This window comes from Rattus norvegicus, chromosome 2 (assembly GCF_036323735.1).
Source record: "Rattus norvegicus strain BN/NHsdMcwi chromosome 2, GRCr8, whole genome shotgun sequence".
Classification (NCBI taxonomy): Eukaryota; Metazoa; Chordata; class Mammalia; order Rodentia; family Muridae; genus Rattus; species Rattus norvegicus.
In genome coordinates this window covers 172,557,624-172,582,245 of record NC_086020.1, presented here as the reverse complement: position 1 = coordinate 172,582,245, position 24,622 = coordinate 172,557,624, and the positions used below count along the sequence as shown (strand labels likewise).

The 24,622-nt window shown below is 38.3% G+C and overlaps 1 protein-coding gene across 10 annotated transcripts in view; it reads right to left on the bottom strand.

Moving 5' to 3' along the window:
• Positions 1–24,622, bottom strand: part of Fbxw7 (F-box and WD repeat domain containing 7) — a 161,854-nt gene that overhangs the window by 27,346 nt on the left and 109,886 nt on the right. Inside the window, exon 1 of one of the 10 annotated variants that reach the window (XM_003749311.6) lies at positions 588–1,075. Within the exon in view, the coding sequence (XP_003749359.1) occupies positions 588–854 (267 nt within the window). The 5' untranslated portion in view covers positions 855–1,075. 10 annotated transcript variants of the gene reach the window in all.

Here is a 24,622-nt window from a genome sequence, read left to right as displayed (position 1 = left end):
ACACATATCAAGAAATTCACTGAAAAGGCTTTATGTTTAAATTATTTTATAAAACAAAGCATCTTCTGAATGACTTTTAAATACTGTAATGTTAACTGAAAATACTGAGTTTATAACCAAAAATTAATTGGACAATTTTTTTTAAGATACCACAAGTAGTCCAATCTCTTCAAACATAGGCTGCACACATTTCAGTGACTACACTCCAAGAGTTAACTAATGAACATATATATGTATGTCTATGGTACAGGAGAACTGAACAGAAAGGTTCACGGAAAGCCAAGTGAGGCTGAGTATTTCCAGGTCAGCATTTAACGGAGCTACATTTCTGAAGTCTGAGATACGTTTTCAGTGAAAAATTCTCAGATGGAAATATACATTTTATTTTAAAGCCTCTCCCAGCTCACACCATCGCTGCATACTTGCTTACAACAGTCATGAAATAAAACAGAATACCAGACATCCACGCACCCACCAGAATTAGAGGATACTGCAGCCATCTCTGATGAGACAGATTTTCCTTCCCAGGCAGACGCACACGCACACACACACAACCACACAGCACAGGAAGAAAACAGATTACTTACTTTGTAAAAAATCATTTTTAATGTGCCGTAGAAACCCATATTTTCTGTATTTTTCCCCTTCAGGGATTCTGTGCCCCCGTGTGTCCGGCTGCTTGGCAGTCTCTGACAATATAACCCCTTTTCAGGTAGGTATGTCACAGATTCTAACGTGGACATGCTCAGGCACGCCAGAAAAGGAAGATTAGGCAGCGGAACCGGCAGCAAAACTCCCCAGCACCAGCAGACGCAGCTCAGAACCAGAACGCTGCTCAGGACGCACACACGCATGCAGCTCCACTGAGGAGAACTCCGGAATAATGAGCGAGAACCCACAAGATTATTGGAGGAGACTATGCCCTGTCAAAGCCTTGACTGAACAGATTCCTCCCTCAGCAGCAGAGGGATCAGATTACATCTTCCCTTGAACACAGAATGGTGCAGTCCAGGGTTCAGCAATGCAGACTGCACATCAATTATATGGTGATCTGCTCCAGGGAGCCCGTAAGCACACAACGCACTGAACAGAGGGCGGACGTGGGCAGCAGAGACCGCCCCCACACCACAGCCCCTCTCCCCTTCCAAACTTTCAGGAGATTATTTTTGTGTTTTGTAAAAGCCACATTTTTGACGAGATTTAAACAGCAATCAGCATTACCACAAATAAGTCCTTCCAAAAAGAAACATTTTGGAAATGAAATGTATTTGGGTAACCCCCACCCCCAACAGAGGCAAAGCAGGCTACTTTCATTAACTGTCATCCTACTGGATAGACTTGGCAGAGGCTGGCTATTCTTCAAGTAGCTGGGGCAGTGTGATATGGGCAATTCCAAAGGGCAAAATTAAATATTCCTGGGGGAACTGACAGCAAAGTAAACCAGTTTGGAGCATAAAGGTTCTTTTACAGAAATTATGTAATAAAAGATGTATTTCACCTGCATGTCTCTTATATTAAGATTTAGGGAAAATATTTCTTATGCTTTACCATACATTCTTCTAAAATATAGTTTTCAGGATAACTGATTCTCAGGAACAAGGAGGGTTACCCTTAAAGATGAACCACTTCCACCTTACGTATGTTTGTCTAAACGCTACTTTCTCCATGTGCTCCGTGCTCGCTCAGGAATCCCAACATTCGTCCACCCTGGGTCAACAGGAGGTAGTGGACTTTTATCTCAAAAATGACTGTGACATGCACATTGCTTAGCATTAAAAGGGGATTTTATATAATAATAAAGAAACTAACTTTGCCTAAAGGCAACCTTTTTCTTAGAATGAATATTGTACAAATTTAGGTATTCATCTTGCAGCTTGCTACAGAACTGCCCTTGGAGGTGGTGATAAGACAGACTCCTTGGATAAGAAAGCTATTATCAAGGGCCTGGTTAATTGACTCCTATCCTCCCCACTAATGGTCTTCATTACAAGTAAGCTATGTGCCTATAGTTATTCAGAGTACTTAGTCTCTTCAGAAAAAAGATCCCTACTATTTGAACAATATATTTTAATAGTTCTGCATGGTAATAGAACATTACATGAAATATCAATTTTTGAAATGTTTACCGTTATAAGCATGACGTTCAATGCATACTGTTTACTTTCACATGTAAATTTTATGAAGATACACATCTTGGATTCTCTCCTAGAAATTATGTTCTGCTGTCTATTATCTTCTCAAACATTTACCTAGTTCTTACATCATCCCCCATCAGGCACCATATGTACGTACATGCTCCACAAAAGTTATTTTTCCTAGCAATCAATTCGTCCTCTGCAAAGGGAAGTTCTTTTCAAATTAAAACTTCTTGCTTGGGGAGGGGGGGGTCCAATATTTGGGAAAATATACAGACCCTTATTAAGTATGATTCATGATTTGGGAGGAAAACCCTTAGCAAATATGGAGTTCTTGCTTGTTCCTGGCTCCTGAGGAGTATTAGAGAGTAGCTGGAATCTCTTGCAGAATGTGTATTGGGTAAGCTTAGTGAGGCTAGGGATAGAAATACCTTTACTCTATGTATTCAAAGGAATTCTCATGGTTACATGGCTGCTACTTATGGCCATAAAGTTACAAGAAAACTTGCTCATAAAACTTTATCAAGAGGTTGGGGGTTTAGCTCAGTGGTAGAGCGCTTGCCTAGCAAGCGCAAGGCCCTGGGTTCGGTCCCCAGCTCCGAAAAATAGAAAAAAAAATTATCAAAAGGATACATCAGGAAGTCTATACCTTCATATTTCCTTCATCTATCAAGGTGATCACTTAGGAGTGGCTTCCATTAAGTTAGCCCTTTAAGTGAAAAATATATCTGGTTATAATTACTAATGATGACTCCCATTTACCAAGTATTTAAACAATTCTCCCAATACTTAATTTACAATGCTAATTTAACTGTGAAGAACTAGCCAAGCAAAACTAGTTAGCCAATTTTCTAATCAGATTTCTAAGTAACAAAGTAAAAATGAAAATTTCCCCAGCACTCTTTAAGTATGGTCAGTAGAAATCAGGCTGTATCTTCTTACTACCAGGCTCTACATATGAACCAGGCGACGCAAAGATCCACATCATCTGATTCCTGGCTGCCGTAGCTTATAGGTGGTCTCAAGCACAAATCATATTTAGGTGTTTTAGTAATATATTTTAAATACTCTTTTCTATCTATACTAGACCTGGATGGACAGAAATATGGGAACTTTAAATTAGCCTATGCTCTATGTAACTCTAAGCTTATTTTGTATTTTATGTCTTATGCTATGACATCAAGTAGTAAGTTCATCAAAATGATTAGCTGGTGGGTTTCTACTATAGCTAAGTAAATACTGATGTCCTTTGTATAAAATGTTAGAATATCTCAACACAGTAAATAGGTTGTCATTACAATAAAATAAATTCTCATGTAATTCTGGTCAGGCAATAATTTCCCCATTCTTTAAAAATATTCCCTGTACTAGCAATCTATAAGCATTATTTAATTAAAACCTCTTAGCAAGCTTTTGAGTTGGGTGTATACAAGTGGACACTGGCTCCTGAAGTAAGCAGCACAGGGTGTTTTGCCCCAGAGCCCAAGCCTCTGAGAGATAATGGCACAGAATGGTTACCCACAGCTGGTCTAAGCAGAGAACTCAGTCTGAGCAAATGGCTGGAACCATTAAATACAGAAACATTAAATACAGAAACAAACCCAGTCTTCTGATGGTGAAGTGTGCACATGAGGCATCGGCTAGAGAACCCCACCTACCCTCCTTGCCATTACCTTCAGGCTCCTGGCTTCTTTACAACACACAATTACTGCTCACGTCATTACTAACCAACCAGTCTTGGATTCTTCTGCCACAACAACCTAACATTATCTTTGTACAACTTTCTCTCTGATAATTAGTCCTGGAAGGTTCATACCTCACTCAAGTTTACTTGTAGGATATCCAGAAAAACATTTATGTAACAAAAAACAGTTTTAAACCACTGCCCACACAAGCAAGCAGAGGCAGCCATAAGCATAATTTGGTAATGCACGCATATGAATATTTAGAGTATGTGTTTCTTACTATGTATTTTACTTGGTATTTCAGTGTTTACTGTAACATGGTCGGCTGGACTGAGCATTGCTTTCTTAGTTACCTTGCTAACATTAAAAACACAGGTCTATCTTATAACAGTAAGACGTGTTTGTATTTGTGTGTCAGTGATTGTGTAATCATAACAACTCTACTCTGGGAAGAAACTGGAAACCACCTACCCCAGTTAGCTGTCTTGCCCTGAGCACAATTACATCAGAGACAGTTCACATTTTCACATCAAAGAAAAGAATGTCAAGCATGTGGAGGCTGTAGCAAACTTTTTGAAATTTTACTAACTCACTGTCATTAATGTTCAAAGACGTAAGTTCATATGGAAAGGCTCCCAACTAAAAGTGGCGAGTCAAGGAAGTGTTCTCCTGAAGGTTATCAGACCGGAAGGAGGGTGTGCAGCTCAGCATCCACACACGTCCTGCTGCAGCGAGTGAGGGCACTGTTTGGTAGGCTACGTCCCACTCACTGAGAACTGGCCAGCTTTACAGTGTGTCAGGCACGGGGTAGGATAAAATGTAAGACTTTTTCTTCTTCTACTAAATGTATAGTAAAATAAGAAAGAACAAGGACGGACACACACACACACACACACACACACACACACACACACAGAGAGAGAGAGAGAGAGAGAGAGAGAGAGAGAGAGAGAGAGAGAGAGAGAGAAGGGTAGGGATGGAGATGGGGAGGGACAAAGCTTTTAGAACCCATAATAAAATTAGTTCTAAAAAATACTGAACTCTAGTTTTCCAAAATACCCTCCAACTAAACATGAAACCAACATACAACCAACACTACAATATTAATGTATAACTACCCAACATTAAAATACAATACACAATTTAAAATAAAACTGAAAAACACAAAAAGATTTTATAACATATGAAAATTGTATCCGTAGTAAATCACACTGTAAATGAACGTAAAGCTCAGACTTTAAAATTTTCATTTAACTAATTGAAACTATAAAAGTAGTATTTTCTTTATTTTTTTTTCTTCAAGTTCAAACTATCTAAAAATTCTCTTTACACAGATGCAGCCTCTGGTAATTTGACATGATCAATCACAACGTCAATGCAAATATTATAATACGCACATGTATGTGAATGTACAAAGATACAAAGATTCACACATTCAGAACCTACACACAATAATGAAAGAGTTCCATTTGGCACAGTCACAGAAGAAAATAGAGAGAGAAGTTTTCTTTTCCTTTCCAGGATTTATAGTTCTGTAGAACTGTGAGGGATTTGGTATGAGGTCAGCATACTTCACAGCACAGTCAACACGTGTGCACCAGGCTAACGACAATCCTCGCAGGCTACCCTCAATTACCAACAAGGATTACATTTCCCCATCTCATGCTTCAGATCTAAAATATAATACCAGTGCCTTAAATGTATGTGTTACTAGTTGCTTCCCTTTGAAACTGCATTGTAAACTTACTCTTAAATTTTCAGTAAAGAAAATGTCATGAAAATAGAAAAGGTTGACTTTAGAAAAAACAAAATAGTAAATAATACACAGTAAAGATGAAATTAATTTTCCTTCAATGTAGGGCTTATAGCCCAATTTGCTCTCCTATTTTCTTCATCCACTTCTATATTTATTGGGGCTGGCTACAGAGTCCAAACATATTTGAAAAAAGTTTTCATGTATGTGAAGTCTTGTGTGTGAATACCAATCTTGTATTCATTTACAAGGTGTTTAAATTTATGGAGCTAATTTCTTAAATTAGCAATTAGTCATGACAAAGAGTTTGTGCATCTAAAAAAGCTAAAAGCTAAGAAATAAAAGTAGTATTTTACCTATTGAACCAACAAAAACACTTGCAGAGCAGGAAGCCATTCATATGCCTAGAGTGGCCTGGAAGCCATCTAATCTAACCTTGCTGTGTGTGGGGACGAACTTGAGATACCAATGTGCCCTCGGCCACTTGGCACGTGAGTTCATAGTATTACTCAGAAACTTACATATCCTAGGAACTGTGAGGACTCTCTGAACATCTAACAGGTAGTAAGTACCCTACAAATGGTAACTGCCATTAACCGGGGACAACGGTAAGAATGGGGTGTCCTGACAGGATGTGGGATCTGTTTCTAGAGCTCAGTATCTCTTTTTAGTTCCCATTACATAGGTGGTGGGTCAAGCTGAGCTAAAAATCAGACATTGCTTTTTTTTAAAAAAAGGTGCTGTTTTCAGATAATAATAATGAAAACAAACTACAAGTTAGCTTCAATCAGCTCAGAGCACTGGTCACCACGGTCATTACGAGCATGCTTCTGTTGTAGGTAGGAAATCTGAGGCAGGTGGCGATGTGGGAAAGGATCGCAGACAGTAGAAAGAGCTAGGTTAAAACTCTACCATTAAGACAAAATAATTAAGTAATCAATGAAGAAATGATCACATACATATATAGACCCCAATCTCTACAAAATGCCACTAATGCTACTAAGGACAAACAAAAATATTACAATAACCTTCTTCCCCAAGAAAATAAAGGTTCCAGATGCTGGGGAGGAAATAGGTCCCCTCTCTGTGAACCAAATGTGAAATTACAGCCATTACTAACCTTAAAACTAATAATGGGTGAGGTAAGACTTCCCATCACTGCTCTTAGAGGGCTCATCACAGGGGAACCATGCACTGCCCCATCGCCTGACTCATTACCTAATGTTGAGGTTACAGCACTCTTTGACTTAATAGCCAATCTACCTTAAGTCATGGAAGGACCCCACAAGCCTTTCTGTGCAAGGAGAACTTATAGAAATGTATAAGTAGGCATGAGGACTGCACTGGATTTTGTTTGTTTCATTTTAGTTGGAAACACTGACTAGTAAGAGGTCTTTCTGTTTCAACATACAGTCATACCCAAACGCATACATACATGCAAGCTGCACTTGAATCCTGAATACAGAGTAGTGGGAGAATGCTGCGGAGAAACTTCTCAACCATTATTAAATGCTGTACTCCTCAATACATCTCAGGGAGGCAGAGAGGGACATGACTCCATGATTTCCACTAACAGGACCCTTATTATTCATAAATGCATAGTTTATTTTGAAATTTTCATCCTGTCCCACTGTCAGCCCTTAACCCCGTACCTCTCCCTTCTACACCCCTGATCTCGTTTCTTTCTAAAACACATACCTTACTACTGTTTATTATGGATCAAACTGGGGAAGGGCTACTTTGAAGTTCAATATTGGTCCCTTTAGGAAGAGGGAAGGAAAACCTAAATATAAAAATATTAAATGGTGGCAATCTAAATGGCTCTGTAAGCTTTCCTGTTTTCTCCTTACCTGTCAATAAATAAACAAGCTTGATGCATTTTTGAGCACCCATTTGTGTATGCACGAGCAATGTACTTGGAAGTAATGTATATGTTCGGTGGGAGTAAGAAGAGAAACATACTAGGAAGTGAACACAGGAAGTTCATATCAGCTCTAGGACACAGAGCATGGTGCTATGAGAACAGTTACAAGGATGGAGTAATTTGGAATGGTGGCACCTAGGAGAAAACTTTTCAGCCAAAATGATAGGGTTGAGCCCAAGTTCAGGTTCACCAAGGATAGGACCAATTTGTCTAGGCTGAAGCAATGGTAAAAGGTCAAGGTCAGAACGTGAAGGATTTTGCAGACCACTATCAAGACTTTGAAAGTGCACTGTGAATCATTAAAAGGCTTCTAAAATGGAATGATTTAACACAATTTCCCTGTATAATGTCTGCCCGTATTCTTTATGTATTCTCAGCAATGTAAAGTTGAAAATCACTCTCGAAACAATCATTACGTTTAGAAATGAGAGACACAATAGGGTCTCTGCTATACAAGCACTGGCCTGAGATTGGATCACAACACCTACATAAAAGACAGGCAAAGTGGGACTGTGCCTATCTGTAACTCTGGGATTAGGGAAAGAGGGTGAAGCCCGGAAGATGCCTGAGCTTGCTGCCCAGAGTGCTTAGCCAAATCAGCATTAGACTCAGTGAGAGGCTGTGCCTCGAAAACTAAGGTGGAAAGCTGCCCAACGTTGACTTCTGACCTCCATTCACCGTCAGGCACATGTGCACATACCCACATGGAGAGACATGGTAAAAAGTATAAAAGTATTTGACTTGTTCTCAGCTGGTCCATATAATCACTCCTTCACTCTGTCTTGATTTGCCGCCCCCTGAAACCAGCTCTCAAATCGAGCACCTATTTCAAAGTCCACTAAACTTGGACCAAGAAGAGAACTGAAGAACAGGTAACTTACCCACCCCAACCCCCAAGTATTGTGTACCACTTGTAAAGCACCATTTGAGGTTTTACTAACTCACTTCTGTTCTACCATTACAGCCCTTACCTCATTGCTCTTCTGTTTTCTCCCTTCTCATCTGACTTCTATGTTTGATAATTTACTTTTTAAAAGAGCAACTGACTCAAATATTCAATGAGTATTATGGTATCTGCCAGTATTTGTTTTAGCAAATGTCTACCTCAATAAAAGATGCACTTAGTTTCAGTTACTGGAGCTGAATGGACATTTCATCATGAACTATTCTGTGTGACCATTAAAGAACACAGAGTATAACTGCAGAACCTCCAAGTTAAAGGAGACCTTCACCAAAGCATGCTTACCCTGGCATGGCCAACAGGTAGGCATCAGATCTCTCTGATTTGCTATGGTTGGCTGAACTGACTTTGACAATTGTATTTAGATGACAATATTTGGTGGGTAAACATAAAGTCAGATTCAAACAATGAACTTTTAGAAACAGGCATTTCTTTCCACCAACTCAGCAATTATCTAAATAACTTTAAAATAACAATAAATAGGTTTATTCGATTTCCCCTCTTTTTTTTTTTTTTTTTTTTGGAGACCTTAGCTGGCCTGTTAAGGAAATTTGAAACTCTAATCATGAATAATGCCTTGGAATATAAACTTACTTCACATAGTTAGAAACACTGAACACCTACTCTGCATTGGTTGTAGGCTAATAAACAAAACACCACCAGCCTTTTGGGAATGTACCTCAGAGCAGTCTTTTTTTTTTTTTTTTTTTTTGGTTCTTTTTTTTTTTCGGAGCTGGGGACCGAACCCAGGGCCTTGCGCTTCCTAGGTAAGCGCTCTCAGAGCAGTCTCTTAACGAACGTTCTTACTTGCTCTTCCAAGTATTCAAGCATCTAATGTTTTGTCCAGTGAGCACAGAAGAACCCAGTGATCACCCCACTATGTTTAAAAAGAAAGGTGCTAAATACTCATATAAAAAGCACCAATTTACATTTAAAGCAGTTACTGGGTGTATAATTTAACAAATTGCAAGAATTATGAGTAGCAAAATGTTTACAAAATCCCTTTCCTGCTCAGGAGATTCTAAAGACAATCTGAATATAAAAGCATATTGCTGGATACGGACAAGCCATTAGTAGAGTTACACGTAATCTTTTGTTATAAAGTCATTTTGCTTATTCACTTTAAAAAATTAGTATGCTCTAAAGATATCTACCAATAAATCCTTGAGGACCCCTAAAAACTAAATGTTGTCATATTTGATACCTAACTTCAAAGATTTTTTTCTTCTGGAATGGTATCCAATTTTCCACATGGAGGCATAGAATGGAAGGGAAACGAGGGGCAGGTGCTGTGGACGAACTGAGACCTGCCTGGATCTGGACGAGAAGGATGGCTGGAACTTTTGAAAACTAAAATTTTAAATTTTCACAAATTTAAGTTTGCAGGGCAGTATGTGTGAATTTTAGAAGAAAAATAATCACACACACACATATATATACATATATTAGATGTAGTTAAAATTCAAACTTAAAACTATCAAAAAGATATTAAACTTCAATATAATCTTAAAATCATTTGTTTATGTATTTGTCAGGTCTTAAATAATTTCTTCTTCATGTTAAACCTTTCTTTTATTTCAAAATAAATGAAAACTTGATCATCAACACAATTATAACACCATTAGCAAAGATTAAATTAAATGTTTTTTTCTAAAACATTTTCACTGTTTTTTGCAATTGCAATGAACAGATTTTGCCAGGCCAAGTTATATTTGCCTCCACTAATCTACTCATTTCAAAACCTTTATTTTGTGAAATCACTACATTGTTTATACACAGATAGCACAGAAAAAGTGATAACTGAGAATAATTTACATAGTAATCCTCTACCCTAAACTCACTGCAATATGATCAAGTGCAGCCAAACACATCGAATCATGTAATGGGTTCTCATGCTCTAAACATGAAGGAGAAGGTAGGAAACTAAGGAGAGATTAAGGTTTTTTCCTTTTTAAACATCTACCACATTTGAGAGAGTACTGAGCCCAGGGTAGCAAAACTCTAGACACCTAGACGTTAAGCAAAAACCCTAGACACCTAGACGTTAAGCAAAAACCCTAGACACCTAGACGTTAAGCAAAGCAAGACGCTTAGCTGGTCAGGGTGTAACAGTCTCCATCTTAGGAGACCTCCCCCAACACACAAAGAGGAGGAGATTGGTCAATAAAAGAAGACATAGGTGTAATTAATAAATAATATTCCTCAGCTCATAGGACAACACATAGTTAGGCATGTGATAATATTTCATTCTAAAACAATAAAGGGAGAACAGATGTGAATATGATTTCAGTGCCACAGTGGAAGAGGCAGTCACGTATGTTCTTCTGAGTAAGTAACTATTCAATCACAGACGCACTTTTAGGGAAATGATGCTCACTGGGAAGAGAGCCCACCAAGCCTCTTCCAGCTGCTTTTATTCACTGGGTCATGAAAACTGTACAACAGCCTGATGAAGAAGATGCTATGATGATAATCCCTATTTTATATGAGGGAAAAGGCCAAGGGTTCACTAATTTCCCCAGGGCCAGAAAAATATGGGAGTAGAACCAGATCTTGGCCTCCAATTATAGAATGAAATAGAGTTCTCTAAATTGAGGCAAGACATACTGGTAGTTCAGATATTCTAGGATGTTTTCTGATCTGTGTCAGCATGCGAAGGTGTCATATGTGAAATCTGCACCAAAGTCAAGGCAGGCAAAGAGAAAAAAACTAGCTACCAGGTAGCTGAATATGTTCCCTGACACACTGCATGTATGAATTTACCAAAGAAGCAAGACAAGGGTTGATACACAACTGCTAATATCCCCTTGCTAAGAAGAACTTCCTTTATCCTTAGTATTACGTATATTAAGACTGGGTAGTCACTAGTGAGCAGAGGAAGAAAATCTAAAATTGCTCATAACACATTAAGTTTGCATCCTTTTTCTAATTCCTTTAAGAACTTTAAAAAACCTAAAATGTTATTTATTTTCCGTGTGTGTGTGCTCCTGTGTGTGTGCACCTGCTCATTTCTATGTGCACCATGTGTATGCATGCATCTGTGGATGCCACAAGAAGGTGTCGGATTCACTAATGCTGGTTACAGGTGGTTGTAAGCCACCAGATGAGGCTGCTAAAAACTGGATCCAGGCTCTCTGCGAGAGCAGCAGGTGGTCTTGCCTACTGTCCCCAGCCCTTTGAAGAACTTATGTCCTACCTCATTCCTTCATGGTCCTAGACTTTATTCTCTAGGGAAATACTGAAGAGATAGTTGAGACCAGGACACACGGAAAATCTCCAGTGAAATACCCTTTCAAGGAAGCTACAAGGCTTTTCATCCTTACTAAAATGATCTGAAGCCCAAGAGCAACTGACAGAGGTGACAAACCCTACTATTGAACCAAAGAAAATAGCTTTAAGTGCTATTCATCAACACCATTCAGTCTAAATACTCTTGGAGATTGTAACTCATCTGATACCAAATATTTTCAGTTTCAGATACAATCTAACAATATCAGACTTAGAAGTAGCACACACAGATTCACAGGACTTCCTCATGGCCTCACAAAGGACATTAAGTATAAGCACAGGAGATAATGTGGCCATTTCTTTGTGTTTGTTTCCCTCCTCCCCTGCACCTACCCACCTCCAAGGTTTCACTGTGCGGCCTAAGTTGGCCTGGAGCATGCTATGTCCATGTCCTTCAGGCTGGCTTGGAACTCATGATCTCTCTCTCTCTCTCTCTCTCTCTCTCTCTCTCTCTCTCTCTCTCTCTCTCCAGTACTGAACATCATCACACCTAGCTCTGGCCCTAGATTTATCACATAAATCCTTTTTCTAGGGGCAAACCATATTTAATAGATATCAATTTGATCCAGGCAAACATCATTTGTTAGTAATGTGTCTCTGTAAGTTAAACCAATACGTTATTATCCTGTCTGTCTCTACCTCTATTCTGCTAGGCTGCATAATTTTTATCAATAGACTTATATGGCTATTTTAATTTCCAACAAACATTCTTATTCATTCAGTGTGTATTCATTTTATTGCCTACTCTGTATTAGATAATTAAATATTGGCTTTCATTGCTTGAGATTATACTGTTGGCAGGTGAGAAAGACAATAATAAAGCAGGAAGGAAGAGAAAGAAAGTAAGAAAGAAAGAAAGAAAGAAAGAAAGAAAGAAAGGGAGAAAGAAAGAAAGGAAGGAAGAAAGGAAGAAAGGAAGGAAGGAAGAAAGAAAGAAAGAGGAAGGAGGAAAAGGAAGGAAAAAAGGAAGGAAAAAAGAAAGGAAAAGAAAGAAAGGGGGCCTAAAACTACTACACTGCATGCTGCGTGAAGAAAGTGTATGTTAAGGTTCCATCTAGTCCAGGGGTTCAGAGACAGCTATTGGCTGAACTCAGCTGGATCAAGGGTCAGGGGACAGTCATAAGAACAAGGGCAGAAAAAATAAGCAAGAACTACATCATGCAAAACTTTGTAAAGAATTTTTATTTTAACATAAAGCAATGAAAAGTTAATATTGGATTTCAGTAAAGCAGGATGTAATCAGATAACCTTTCCTGAAAAATGATTCTGAACGCAAGGTTGAGGGAAGGTGAAGTGACTGGAAGAGGATATGGGCAGGCCCCAAGAAGGATGTGTTACTGGACAAGCAAGAAGCAATGGCGGCTTGGACTAGCTGGGTAGTAACAAGTACACAGGGATTAACAGTTGAGGTGTCTGGACACAAAACTGATAGGACACACTGGTGGCAGATGACAGAAACAAATAAGCATCAAGGAAGGCTAGAAGACAAACGACATAACAAGGATTGTTTTGTCTGCTGTTTGATTGTTTCTGCTTTCTAGGAGACAGGAGAGGAGGAGCACGAGACGATTCCCAGACATCCTACAAGGAAGTACTATGTACCAACTGGCTCTGAAGCTCAGGTCTGCACTGAAGAGGAACTGTTAAGTCATCTGTACAGAGCGCACTTCTCCCGGTCCAATGCTGTCACCCACAGTGAAGCTGGAACCTAGGCAGTGTGACACATTACTGATCCATCCGTCCTCCCAATGAGAATGGGAGCTGCACTGGCAGCAGTGACCACAGCTGATGCTTGCATCATCTTAGCTCTTCCCAAACTTCTGGTACAAATGGCCCATCAACAAAAATACTGACAAGAGGCTACTGGCGTTGTAACATATATTCTACCAAATAAATACAGACCTACAGAAAGAATTTTAAGTGTTGGCTACTTAATGTATTCTAATATATGTTATTTATAATTTTATCTTTCATCTATTTTCTCACTAGAGAATAGTTATGTGTCTCAGAAATACAAATTGATATGTGATGAGATTCAGTGGGGTGGCTGGAAACTTTAAAAAGCCAACTGAATACAAACCTTCGCTATAAACAGAACATACTCTAACAGCATTTATAGGGAAGAAGTATAACTGTTAAACAGTGTTTAACAGTGTAACATTTCCTGAAATCTCATACAGACTTATTTATTTACAGGCATTAGCAGAATTTTGTGCTAATCAAAGAAATAAAATAAAATAGAAGCATGAAAGTTTATAAGCAAATATGTTGTGACCACAAACCTTGAGATTAGTATCTATATTTTATATGTAATGTGCGTTTACATTATTTAATCTCCATTAACAAAGTAAGAGTTCTATGTGCATTAAAATTAAAGGGGACACTGCATATTCTCCATACGACTGCACAGCTGCATTCTGCTTTAGCCGTTCTTGTCAATCATGTTCCACTGAAAAATGATATATAAAAATCTGCAGTTAATTAAAAGGGACAAAAGGAGTAAGAAGCCACTGAAAAACTTTTGTTGTTACTTTTCTTCAGTCTCGGTTCACTGTCCTAGCCAGCCTGGTATTCACCATGCAGCAAAGAGCAGCATCAAACTGCTTCGGCCTCCCAAGTCCTGATGTTACAGCTGTGCGCTCCCTCATCTGGCTGGGGCTTTTAAGAAGTAAGTACTGGCAGTTATTTCAATTCAACCTCTTACCTTTCTAAGGATATGAAAAATTAAGCACAGATTTTTTTAAAAAAAGACACACCCTGTTCATACACGCCGTTTCTGTCTAACTTTATGTGTCACGCACTTCAACTTAATCTTCCGAACGCTCAATAGCAGACACACGGATTTCTAATTCTTCTGCCGTTTGGTCTAACTGTTTAACATTATATAGCAAAACTGAATGCTACTGTATTTTTCAAAGCATATGCTTTTGTATATAGCTTGAAATTTTTAATAAATTTAAAATTATGACAGCACAAACTAGTAAGAGACACTAACTGGTAGGATTAATGCTTCTTAGATCATGTTAGAGAAAGATAAAATACACTAAAATAAAGAAAAACTCATCAGATGCTTCTGGGAGTTGCTGCTTACCATTCATCACATGCTTATTAATTAGAACTCTCAAAAGGTCTGCTCTGCACAAAGCTGAGAACCCCGAAAGCTCTAAATTCATGACCATGACCTTGGACTTTCTCAGAATGATTTTTAACACACTCTGTCATTAGTAAAACCTGCTCAAACACATGCCCCATCTGCCAGCACCCCATCTGCAAAAGAGCTTCTTATTCTTGTAGCCAGTACAACTTCTGCCTGCTTCCTCCTCGTCTACACACCAGCTGTATGGTAATGAGTGTGAGCAGCTGAGAAATACTGCATGATAACAAAGCTAATATGAAGACAGCAGAACAACACTTCCCCTCCGGGAAGCAGTTACAGCAGGAACACGGCTGATAAGCTATTAAACAGAGTGTAGACTAGAATAATGCTTAGGCCTCGTCTGTAGGGCTTCATACATGTAAGTATGTGTAGGGCTTCATACATGTAAGCATGCTAAAGCATGGCTCCTATACGACTAAAATATAAAAGAACGAAGAAACCACAGTATAGCAAAGAAAGGCCTAACTGTTTACATCGCTGACATATGAAGCTGAGTTCTGCCAATGCTTTAGTGTCTCCCTACCCAGTAACGAGCACCGCTTTGATCAGACCATTTTCAAAGATGCCAGCACATGTGTTCCACTTCTTAATTACTGAATTTGAGGGGCTGAAGAAAGAGAAAGGGTTTCAGAATTTAAAATCATAAATGGAAGGGACTGACAGGAGACAGTGACGGAAACGACAGAACACATGAACCAATAAACTGTCTTCAATTCTTACTTAGCACTTGTAAAAATTCTACTTAATGGGTTCCGAGCCAACACACTTAACTCTAAACATGTGGGAATCTGCAAACAAAATACAAAGATGTCACCTATCACTCTCATTGATATAGACATAATGGGGTTAATTTTTACACAGGGCGGTCACACTGAATGAATCTACATAATGTGAGTGGACCCAAGCCACATCAACTTTCTATAGGCAGTCATTACCAGTCATTCAGCAAACTAGAAAACAACTGACTATTCAAAATGGATGCTGTGCATTTCTTTCACAATTTAAAAATACTCAAAACAACAAATCTAGAAATAATAAAAATTATTGACATATCAGAAGTAAAAGTAAGATATATTGCTATTGAGAACTGATCCCACTCGTTAGCCACATAGGCTTGAGGACAGTGAGCTCTCGTTACAGAGCCACACTTCCTATGGACTCTTTTGTTTGGCCATACAGCAACCCTACGAGGAGGTACTACTCTCTCCATTCACTAGGCTGACTTACTAAGGCTCACTCAGTAAAGGGAAGGGCTCACACCCAGGTTTGGACAGCGTCATCGTCCACACACTTCCTCTCTCTGCAGTCTGACATGAACCAACACTGAAGCCTGGCTTTGTTTTGTTCACTGTTGATTCTCAGTGTGTCAAGTGGTCCTCGGTTCACAGGAAGCATTGAACGACAAAGTTATAGATGGAAAACAACTGCTCAGCTCTCTCTTAGTAAGAGTCAAAAAAAAACCCTACAAAAATCTGTTACAAAGTTTGTAATAATCTCATTACTTTAATATTGAAAAATAGTTAATATCAATTAAAAGAATCTTAAAGTAAGACAATATATTAATCTGTTTTGTTTGCTTGACAAGTTGACAAAAAAAATTCCCTCACCTTCTTAAAAGTTCTTCTAAAGAAGTTAAAAGCAAACTGCACTGATTTTAGTAGTTTGCAAATTTTCATGAATTGTTACATTTTTGTTGTCTAACTACAGGTGAATTTACTCTTTTAATTAACAACATATCCCTTGACTTCAAATACAAATTAAGGCTGAGTTTCTGCAAAACAAGAGTTTTGCATAATCCACATAAGAACCTGATTTGGACTTCACAAAGCAGGTGCAACCGTGCATTTAACAGTGAGATATATTGTTATCATCTGTCCAAGAACAAGCCTGGAAATGCAACAGCTTAAAATCCTCAATTCAGACAAGATTTACAAAAACGGTGCAATGCTGCCCCTACATGTTCACTGTAGTAGCAACATTTTAAATCTAAACCGCTAAAGACTTCTGTGCATGACTGAAAAGCTGTAGGCTTAAACTGCTCACAAGTGAACTATTTTTATGAACCACCCACGCACAAAAATGTAAATAAGCACAGGAATAACAAATTTCAATTTCCATATTCAAGACCAGTAAGGAGGAAATTTAAGGTAACAGAGTGTCATTCAACATTTCTATTTTTTTTTCTTCTCAAAACAGAACCCAATGTCATCATACAAAGATATCACAACCTGAAACACACATGCTAACTGCCCACGTACTTTTAGGATCAGTATTTAATCTTTTCTGCCTGGGTTTCTTTAGGCTTACATTGATTTATCTCAGATAGGTGATTGTTATTACATTTCAAAAACTCCTAGATTATTTCTATCTTTACTTAACTGGTTGGTGTGTTAGAGACAGTTAACTTCTGTAACTTTTCGCAATCAGTGAGAGGGAGAGCAGAGAACTCAATTTGACCCAGGAATAATTCAGAAGCAAACCACTGGGATGTGACTAATAGAACATTAAAGACTCTCAAACAAAAGTCTTGTTATAAAAACATGTTATAAAAAGGGAATCATGTATATTCTTTAAGAGAATTCAAACTGTATTTTCTGTACTAGGATTTCTGAGAACAAACAGATTATATATTTTACTAAGGGCTAAAACAATTCAAAGTGTGTTTATCCATGTACGTGTGTATACTTATAAAGGAACTTTAACATAAATTATTGCCAACTAATTTTAAAATAGAAGTGTATGATAAAAGAGTGCTAGGAGATGGCTCCCCAGCGCAGGGTCATGTACTGGGCCCACAGAGGACCTGAGTTTGGGTCTAAGCACTCAGGATTAGGTAGCTCACAACACCCTGTAACTCCAGTTCTAGGCGATCCAATACGTCTGGCCTCTGTGGAGCCCTGCATACACGTACACACTTTAAGTGCATAATAAATCATTAAAAGTAAAAATAAAAGTGTCTGCTGACACACTGTATTTTGGCATCCTGTAACTATAATGATTATCTTGCTTGTTTGATACCTATTTGGTGAATAAAATCATGTGCCTATGGTTTTGTTTCTGTTTGAGATGGGGTCCCACTATGCAGCCCAGGTTGAATTGAGCTCATACATCTTCCAGTGCCAGCATTATAGGTATGTGCACAGTACCCAGCTTGTTCTTCGGGTTTTCTGACATATGACTATAGAACGATAACAGGAGATACATCTCTCAAGAGACAGAAAGGCCATCGGTGGTCTCCTTACAGGAAGCCACTCTGTCTTATCCATCTACAATACTAGCAAAATGCACAGAGAACAGACATAATCTGTAATGGAAGGTTAAACTTAATTTAGCTTTGCTCTATTTTAATGTGCACAGACCTTCAAATGTGGTTGGGGTTCTTTCCCATCATTTAATGTATCCATCTGCCGTATCTTAATCACTGATGAAAATATTTAAACTGCAAACTGTCATTATATTACATTGACTTATCTGTAACTGGGTGTTTATCCATGCAATGCATGCTTTAAATTCATATATACAGAGAGATTTAAGAGAAAGTTTAAACAGTCCTGAAACCTCCAAGTGTCTTCAATCTTTATATATAAATGGTAGCTATGAATGCTACATCTCAACAGACTTGGTTCTCTAACTTTGAAGACAGCTGCATTCATATGTGTGCATTTTGAACTTTAGAAAGGTAATGCAGCACATAAACTACATATTAAAAAACTCTACAACATTACATTATTTTTGCAGCAAAATAATCACTTAGAGAAGTATTGAAGGAGGCCATCATGCATCAACTTTTAAGTCCTTTAAGTCTTAGTTTATAGGACTTGATAGATTTCTGGTATGCGGGCAAGAGATGGTGCAGATTTATTTCAAACAAGAACTGCCAGGAACTTACTTCCAAGTTTATTTTTAGAGTATTTTTAATTTGCTGCTCACTCTACAAGTCTCGACGTTCGACTCATTTCTTAAAATGCAAGTTAGAGGTGTGAGTACCCTGCCCGTTGGTATTAAGGCTCCTTACGGTCTGTACAGCCTGTTATGGGTAAGAAGACGGGTTCGGTGTTCCCTCAGTGTGGCTGTAGACTTGAACATGTGCTCATTTAATGTGCTTTATGCTTAGATTTAACAAAGGAAGCAAACTCCAATACCAGTAAGACCTGATAACAAAACGTCCAGAAAGCATTGTTATAATTACATACTGAGATCATCGTATGTGGAGAATGTAAGGATGACACAGTTGATGGCGTGGTCCATTCAAGGTTCTCATTCTGTTCCATGTACTCTGTGTTTGCGTGTGCATTAGTACTAGTATCACACCAAAGACAAGATCTAAGTGGTACTAGCAGTAGTCCAATGAAAATTCTGTCTACTGTGATTAGGTTGACTAACATACTAGTCCTGCAGCCTGACTACCTCACCCAGAAGTAATTACTTATCTCCTAGTTGTAAGACAAGTTCTTAAATCCTCGCTGCTTCAGACCTCTCATACATGTAAGGAGGAATAATATAACTCAACCTACTTCATGAGGTTAGCTTACGTACTGTATGAGGGTTTGTTTTTTTTTTTAAAGAAATACTTAAAAGTAGTATCTCATCTGCGTATCTGCATACCAAATTAGACACTTTCATTACCTTACCTTGTCATCAAAACACCAGCATCTGTAAGAGTATTTATCTGTGGGCTCCTTAAACTAGAATCTAAGCTCCGGAAGATCAAAGAATTCTCTCTAGTCCTGTTTAATCCAAAGGTTAGAGAAAAGCTCAACTTGGTTTTGGGTATTCTGTGTTTACTGGCACAATGTATGTGGCTATGGGCAGCAGCAGAATTAACATAAAGAAACAAGGTGTAAACACAAGCAACAGTCCATAGTCCCTACCATCCTCAGGTCAGCGTCTGAAAACAAAGCTATCGGAAGTCTTGACTGTTGGGGGCCCCGCTTTGTATAGCAGCCTACTTAGGCATCTCCCCTTTTGCATTACAAAGGCTTTAAGTTTTACAGCAGACGGAAGATGCTTAAAAGGATGTAGGGTTTTGTTTGTTTATTTGTTTTAATTTTTTGCATAGCCCTGTATAGGAGCTTCTATTTATAGCCAGAGCGTTGCATGTTAGAGACTATAGTTTCCCAGGAAACCCGTGATTTCTACTCTATATGCTCATGTGTGTACAAAGTGCTCAGGAAGGAAAAGACTGGCAGGACTTTAAACTGCATGGTGTTACATGGTAAGCAACGCTCCTACCACAATACCGATCTCCTTCGTCTTCCAAGTAATAGGCTTTTTCTCTTTTAGCCTTTTCTTGACATTTTCAAGCCCCCATGCCTCCTAAACGACTACACTGCGTATTTGTTTCGCCTTCACTTTCAAAATTGGTAAGTAGTAATTACTTTTAAAATTAAGTGTCAAACTGTATCTAAGTTTGGTTAAATTTAGAAAATGAAATATTCAAAATCACAGCTGCATATTCATTTTAAAACACAGTAAACAAAAACATGCCATGCTCTAAGGGTACAAAAACTCCTAGAAGAAATTTCCAACTTTAACAACTATTTCAACAAACCAGTTATGCAAATATGTATACTAGTTTTCTCCTACGTATCACTTGCAGCATAAAAAGTGCTGGAGTCAGCTGTGGTCTAAGAGTTGACAGTCTAACTGAAGCCACCAAGTGTTTCTACAAAGTGTCACACGGCACCACTCAGCAGCCCAAACCAGGCCAAGGGCAATGGTAGAACATGTACACTAAGGTGTGACAGTGAGGACCACTAAGGCAGAAAGAAGCACGGCGCCTGGAGGAAGGTGAGCCAGCCAGGCAGACTCCACTGTGAGGTCTTGAAGAACATGGAGACAAAGATCCACAGGTAACACAAAGGGGTTGATGTGTGTTAAAATGTTACCCCTGCTAAAGAGATACTCATGTATGTTTATACATTCAGCAGAAGGTTCTGGTTGAATTCAGCTGAATTGTGGTTGGCAACCAAGGCAACCAAGCAAGAAGACTTGCTCAAACTGTGATCAAAAGTTAATCCTGGCAAGAATGGAACTCAACAGAGAGAGGGAAGAAGGGTAAGCCTAGAAAGTGTCTAATGGGCAAAGCTATGACAGATGTGACCTGAGTAACACTGGTAAGAAACAGGCAAGTGTCTCTGGCAGCTGCTGCTGCTAGCATGAGAAGGCCTCTCTAGTGGAGATTATTAATAGCAGTACACTTTGGGAGAGGCCGCCATTAATACTGTAAAAATATCTCACTAAAATCCAGGAGTGTAAGAGTATAATGTGACATAAAAACCAAGACATCCATCAGAAGACCAGCAATGACCAGACAATGTTGAATCAGAAATACATTCTTAAAGTCACACATGTGGACAATCTATTTGAACAAGGACACAGAAACACAGCTACAGGAGTAGAAAATCCACACAGTTGGACACAATACAGATGACGAGTCTCTGGCGAAGGTCCTTTTCCACAATGATCTCTACGAACAAATAATTTGGGATTTATTTTCATGTCCTCTTCATGGAGTATGATGATATGTACTTAATGGAAACATGGGAACACACATCACCTAAACAATGTCCATAAATGTTTACGTAAGAATAAGCAGGCTTGGGATTATCTGTATATTTTATAGTAAGGTTGAGCCCTGTGGTATTTTAAAATTGGTACAATTTTCTGGAAAATGACTCACTACTATCCACTAAGAACAGAATAAAGTTAATTCTTTACCAAGTAATTCTACATCCTCAAATCTGTGCATAGTAAGATTAAAACATTTTTATATACACATAGTCAAAGCATGTCACTATTCAAATTAACACTCGTAAAAGAATCATGGCACATTCATGTGGCAGATTAGACACTTGCCAGCACTCACGGTCTCAGAGACACACAGGCATACATTAAGAATGGGTCTAACTGCCAATTTTGCATTAAAAAATTAAATATTTAAAATTACTGTTTTGGTTGTTTCTGAGCAGGAGAATTACTGACAATTTAGGAGATTGTAAAGAGAATCTCTTATTTTGCATATAATAAGCATGCTCTATTTTTGAGATGTAAGTTATTAATGGAAAATAAAATTTACTACCTAAGCTATTCAATTCAGATAATTTGGGGGAGATATTACATTTCTAATTTCAGAATGGTAGTAATTTATACTTTTGCTTTTACCAAGTAAGGCCCTCAAGATTGTGGTATAGTTTTTAGTAACACGAAAAATCTCTATACATATGAAGATTTTACTACACAGGGGATCATTAAAGACATTCTTCCTAAAAACAAAAAATAAACAAACAGAAGCCCAATACATTTTCTTAATAATTATGACAGACCTTTTCTGAAAAATTAGCTGGCTGATCTAAAGTCTACTAAAAGAACAAGATTAAAATTACATACAGCCTAGACTAACTGGTCTACACATACAAAACAACCCATCAGCTTATGTCTGGAAGAATGCTAACCATTAGAATATGGCTTTGTCTCTATTAATGGCACAATAATTAAGAAAAAATCCAAACCCTAAACAATGCTGCTGAAGTGGTGCTGTGTCACTTTGTCCTTGTCCAAAGCACTGACTGAGGCCGTGGACAGGAAGGACAGGGCGCCAGCGAAAGGGAGACCTGTCTCAATGGCTGCCAGCTGACCTCGGCCGATTAGGTTGATCCCTGGCTAACAAGGCAACAAAGAACAATTCAGCCAGTGACATAGACATTTCAAGATTTGAATGAGTGAAACTGTCCTGTAATGTGTGGCTTACGTTAAAAATCTTGAAGGTGATTACACAAGACATTTTAAGATTACAAATGACTGTTCTGCAAAAATTTACTTGTTAGTTGATGTTTTGAAACTTTAAGTATTTTTCCCTCAGAGAAATAAATTTTAACATAATATGCTCCCAGACTTATCTTCCAAGCCTAATTATCACAGTAGTTGAAGAGTGCCAAACATGTCAGGAAAAGGTGTTTGCAGACCACAGAGACGGTAGTAAGGACAGAGGGTAAGATCACTGCTCAGATTCACCATGAAAAATGGGAGAGCTTACCTGTTCCCTGGTCGACTAACTAGAGAAACTTCTTGATTTACAGTTTTCAGCTCACATTTAAGTCACTAAGGACCAAATGGTTCAAAATCAATCAATCAATCAATCAACCAATCAATCCAGTCTCGCAGTACTTAGGCTACATGTGGGGCTCTTTAAAATCAAACATGGTGGCACACACGCCAAAGGCCTGGTACTAGGAAGGTGCAACAGAAGAATTTATAGTTCAAGGCCAGCCTCAACTACACAGTGAGACTTTCAAAACAAACACAAATGAACAACAGAAAAGGATCTGAGTCCTTCCCACAGTCACTGCCTGTCTCCCAAGCTCCACCCTACTCAGTCTTCCATGCTGAGCACAACCAGATGTTTAAGAATCTGATCTAAACCAACAGCTGCATATCAAAATAGTAACACGTAAGAGTAATTCTACAAGAATAGTCTAGATTCTTGAGTGTTCCAAAACTGAAATGAGCAAATAAGTGAGAATTATACATTCTAAGATATTAACTGTAAGTCTGGTTTTCTTCTAATATACTAGCTGTAAGAACCACCAATATTTCTCTATAAAAAGAAAAATCAATTCTGCATTCTTGTTTTAGATATGCCCAGGAATGTAGAAAAATAATGAAACTGGAATTTTAGAGTGTTACTGATGTTACTACTATAATTAAAAAGCATTCCAGTTTCAAGGAAAATAAAGCAACTCATGCAATATTTCTGTTCTCCTAAAGGACAATCAGAGCTTCTTAAAATTACAAGTTAAATCCCAAAACCTCCTTGATATTAAGAATTACCTATAGAGCTTATCTTTTAAGATTACTTCATTTGTGTGTGTGTGTGTAAAGTGTGTGTGTGTGTGAGTGTGTGTGAGTGTGTGAGTGTGTGTGAGAGTGTGAGTGTGTGTGAGTGTGTGTGTGAGTGAGTGTGTGAGTGTGTGAGTGTGTGAGTGTGTGTGTGAGTGTGTGTGTGAGTGTGTGAGTGTGTGTGTGAGTGTGAGTGTGTGTGAGTGTGTGTAGGGGGAATCTCTGAATGTGAATGCAGGTGCTTGTGAAGTCTAGTAGAGGGTACCAGTGGGGAACTACAGGTAGGCTGCAAGCCATCTGATGCAATGGGGACCAAACCTGCGGCCACTTTTACGAAAGCAGTCTGCACTGTTAACAACGGAGCCAGCACCCTTCAGAGCTGAGTTTTACCAATACTCTAGCTGATAGGCTCCTCAATGCTCAAGTATTTTAACTCAATAGCGGCTGATTAGCAGCAGTTTGTTATTTATTTACTGTCACAAAAACACTTAAATGCTCACACACTTTAGGTGAGAGTCTAGAAAAATTGATAAATTAGACTACCCACATAGTTGTGATACTTCGGTGATAAACATTTTCTTTAAAAAAAAAAAAGCTGAAAGTTAAAACTGTAGCTATAATTAGGATTATAAAGAATTTCCCACAAATTTAATACTGTTATGTTTTTGATTTTCTTCAAAACATTATCCCCATAAACACCAACTGAGTCAGCACCTATGGGAAACGTATGATGCTCTCCAAAATATGTGGCATAAGATATGATTGAACTGTACGGCATTTCAGGCGAATTCTCTCATAAACACTTAAAATATCTGTCCTACTAAACTAACAATGAAAATCCATTTAAGGTAACCAAATGAGGAAAGAGAAGGTCTCCTAAC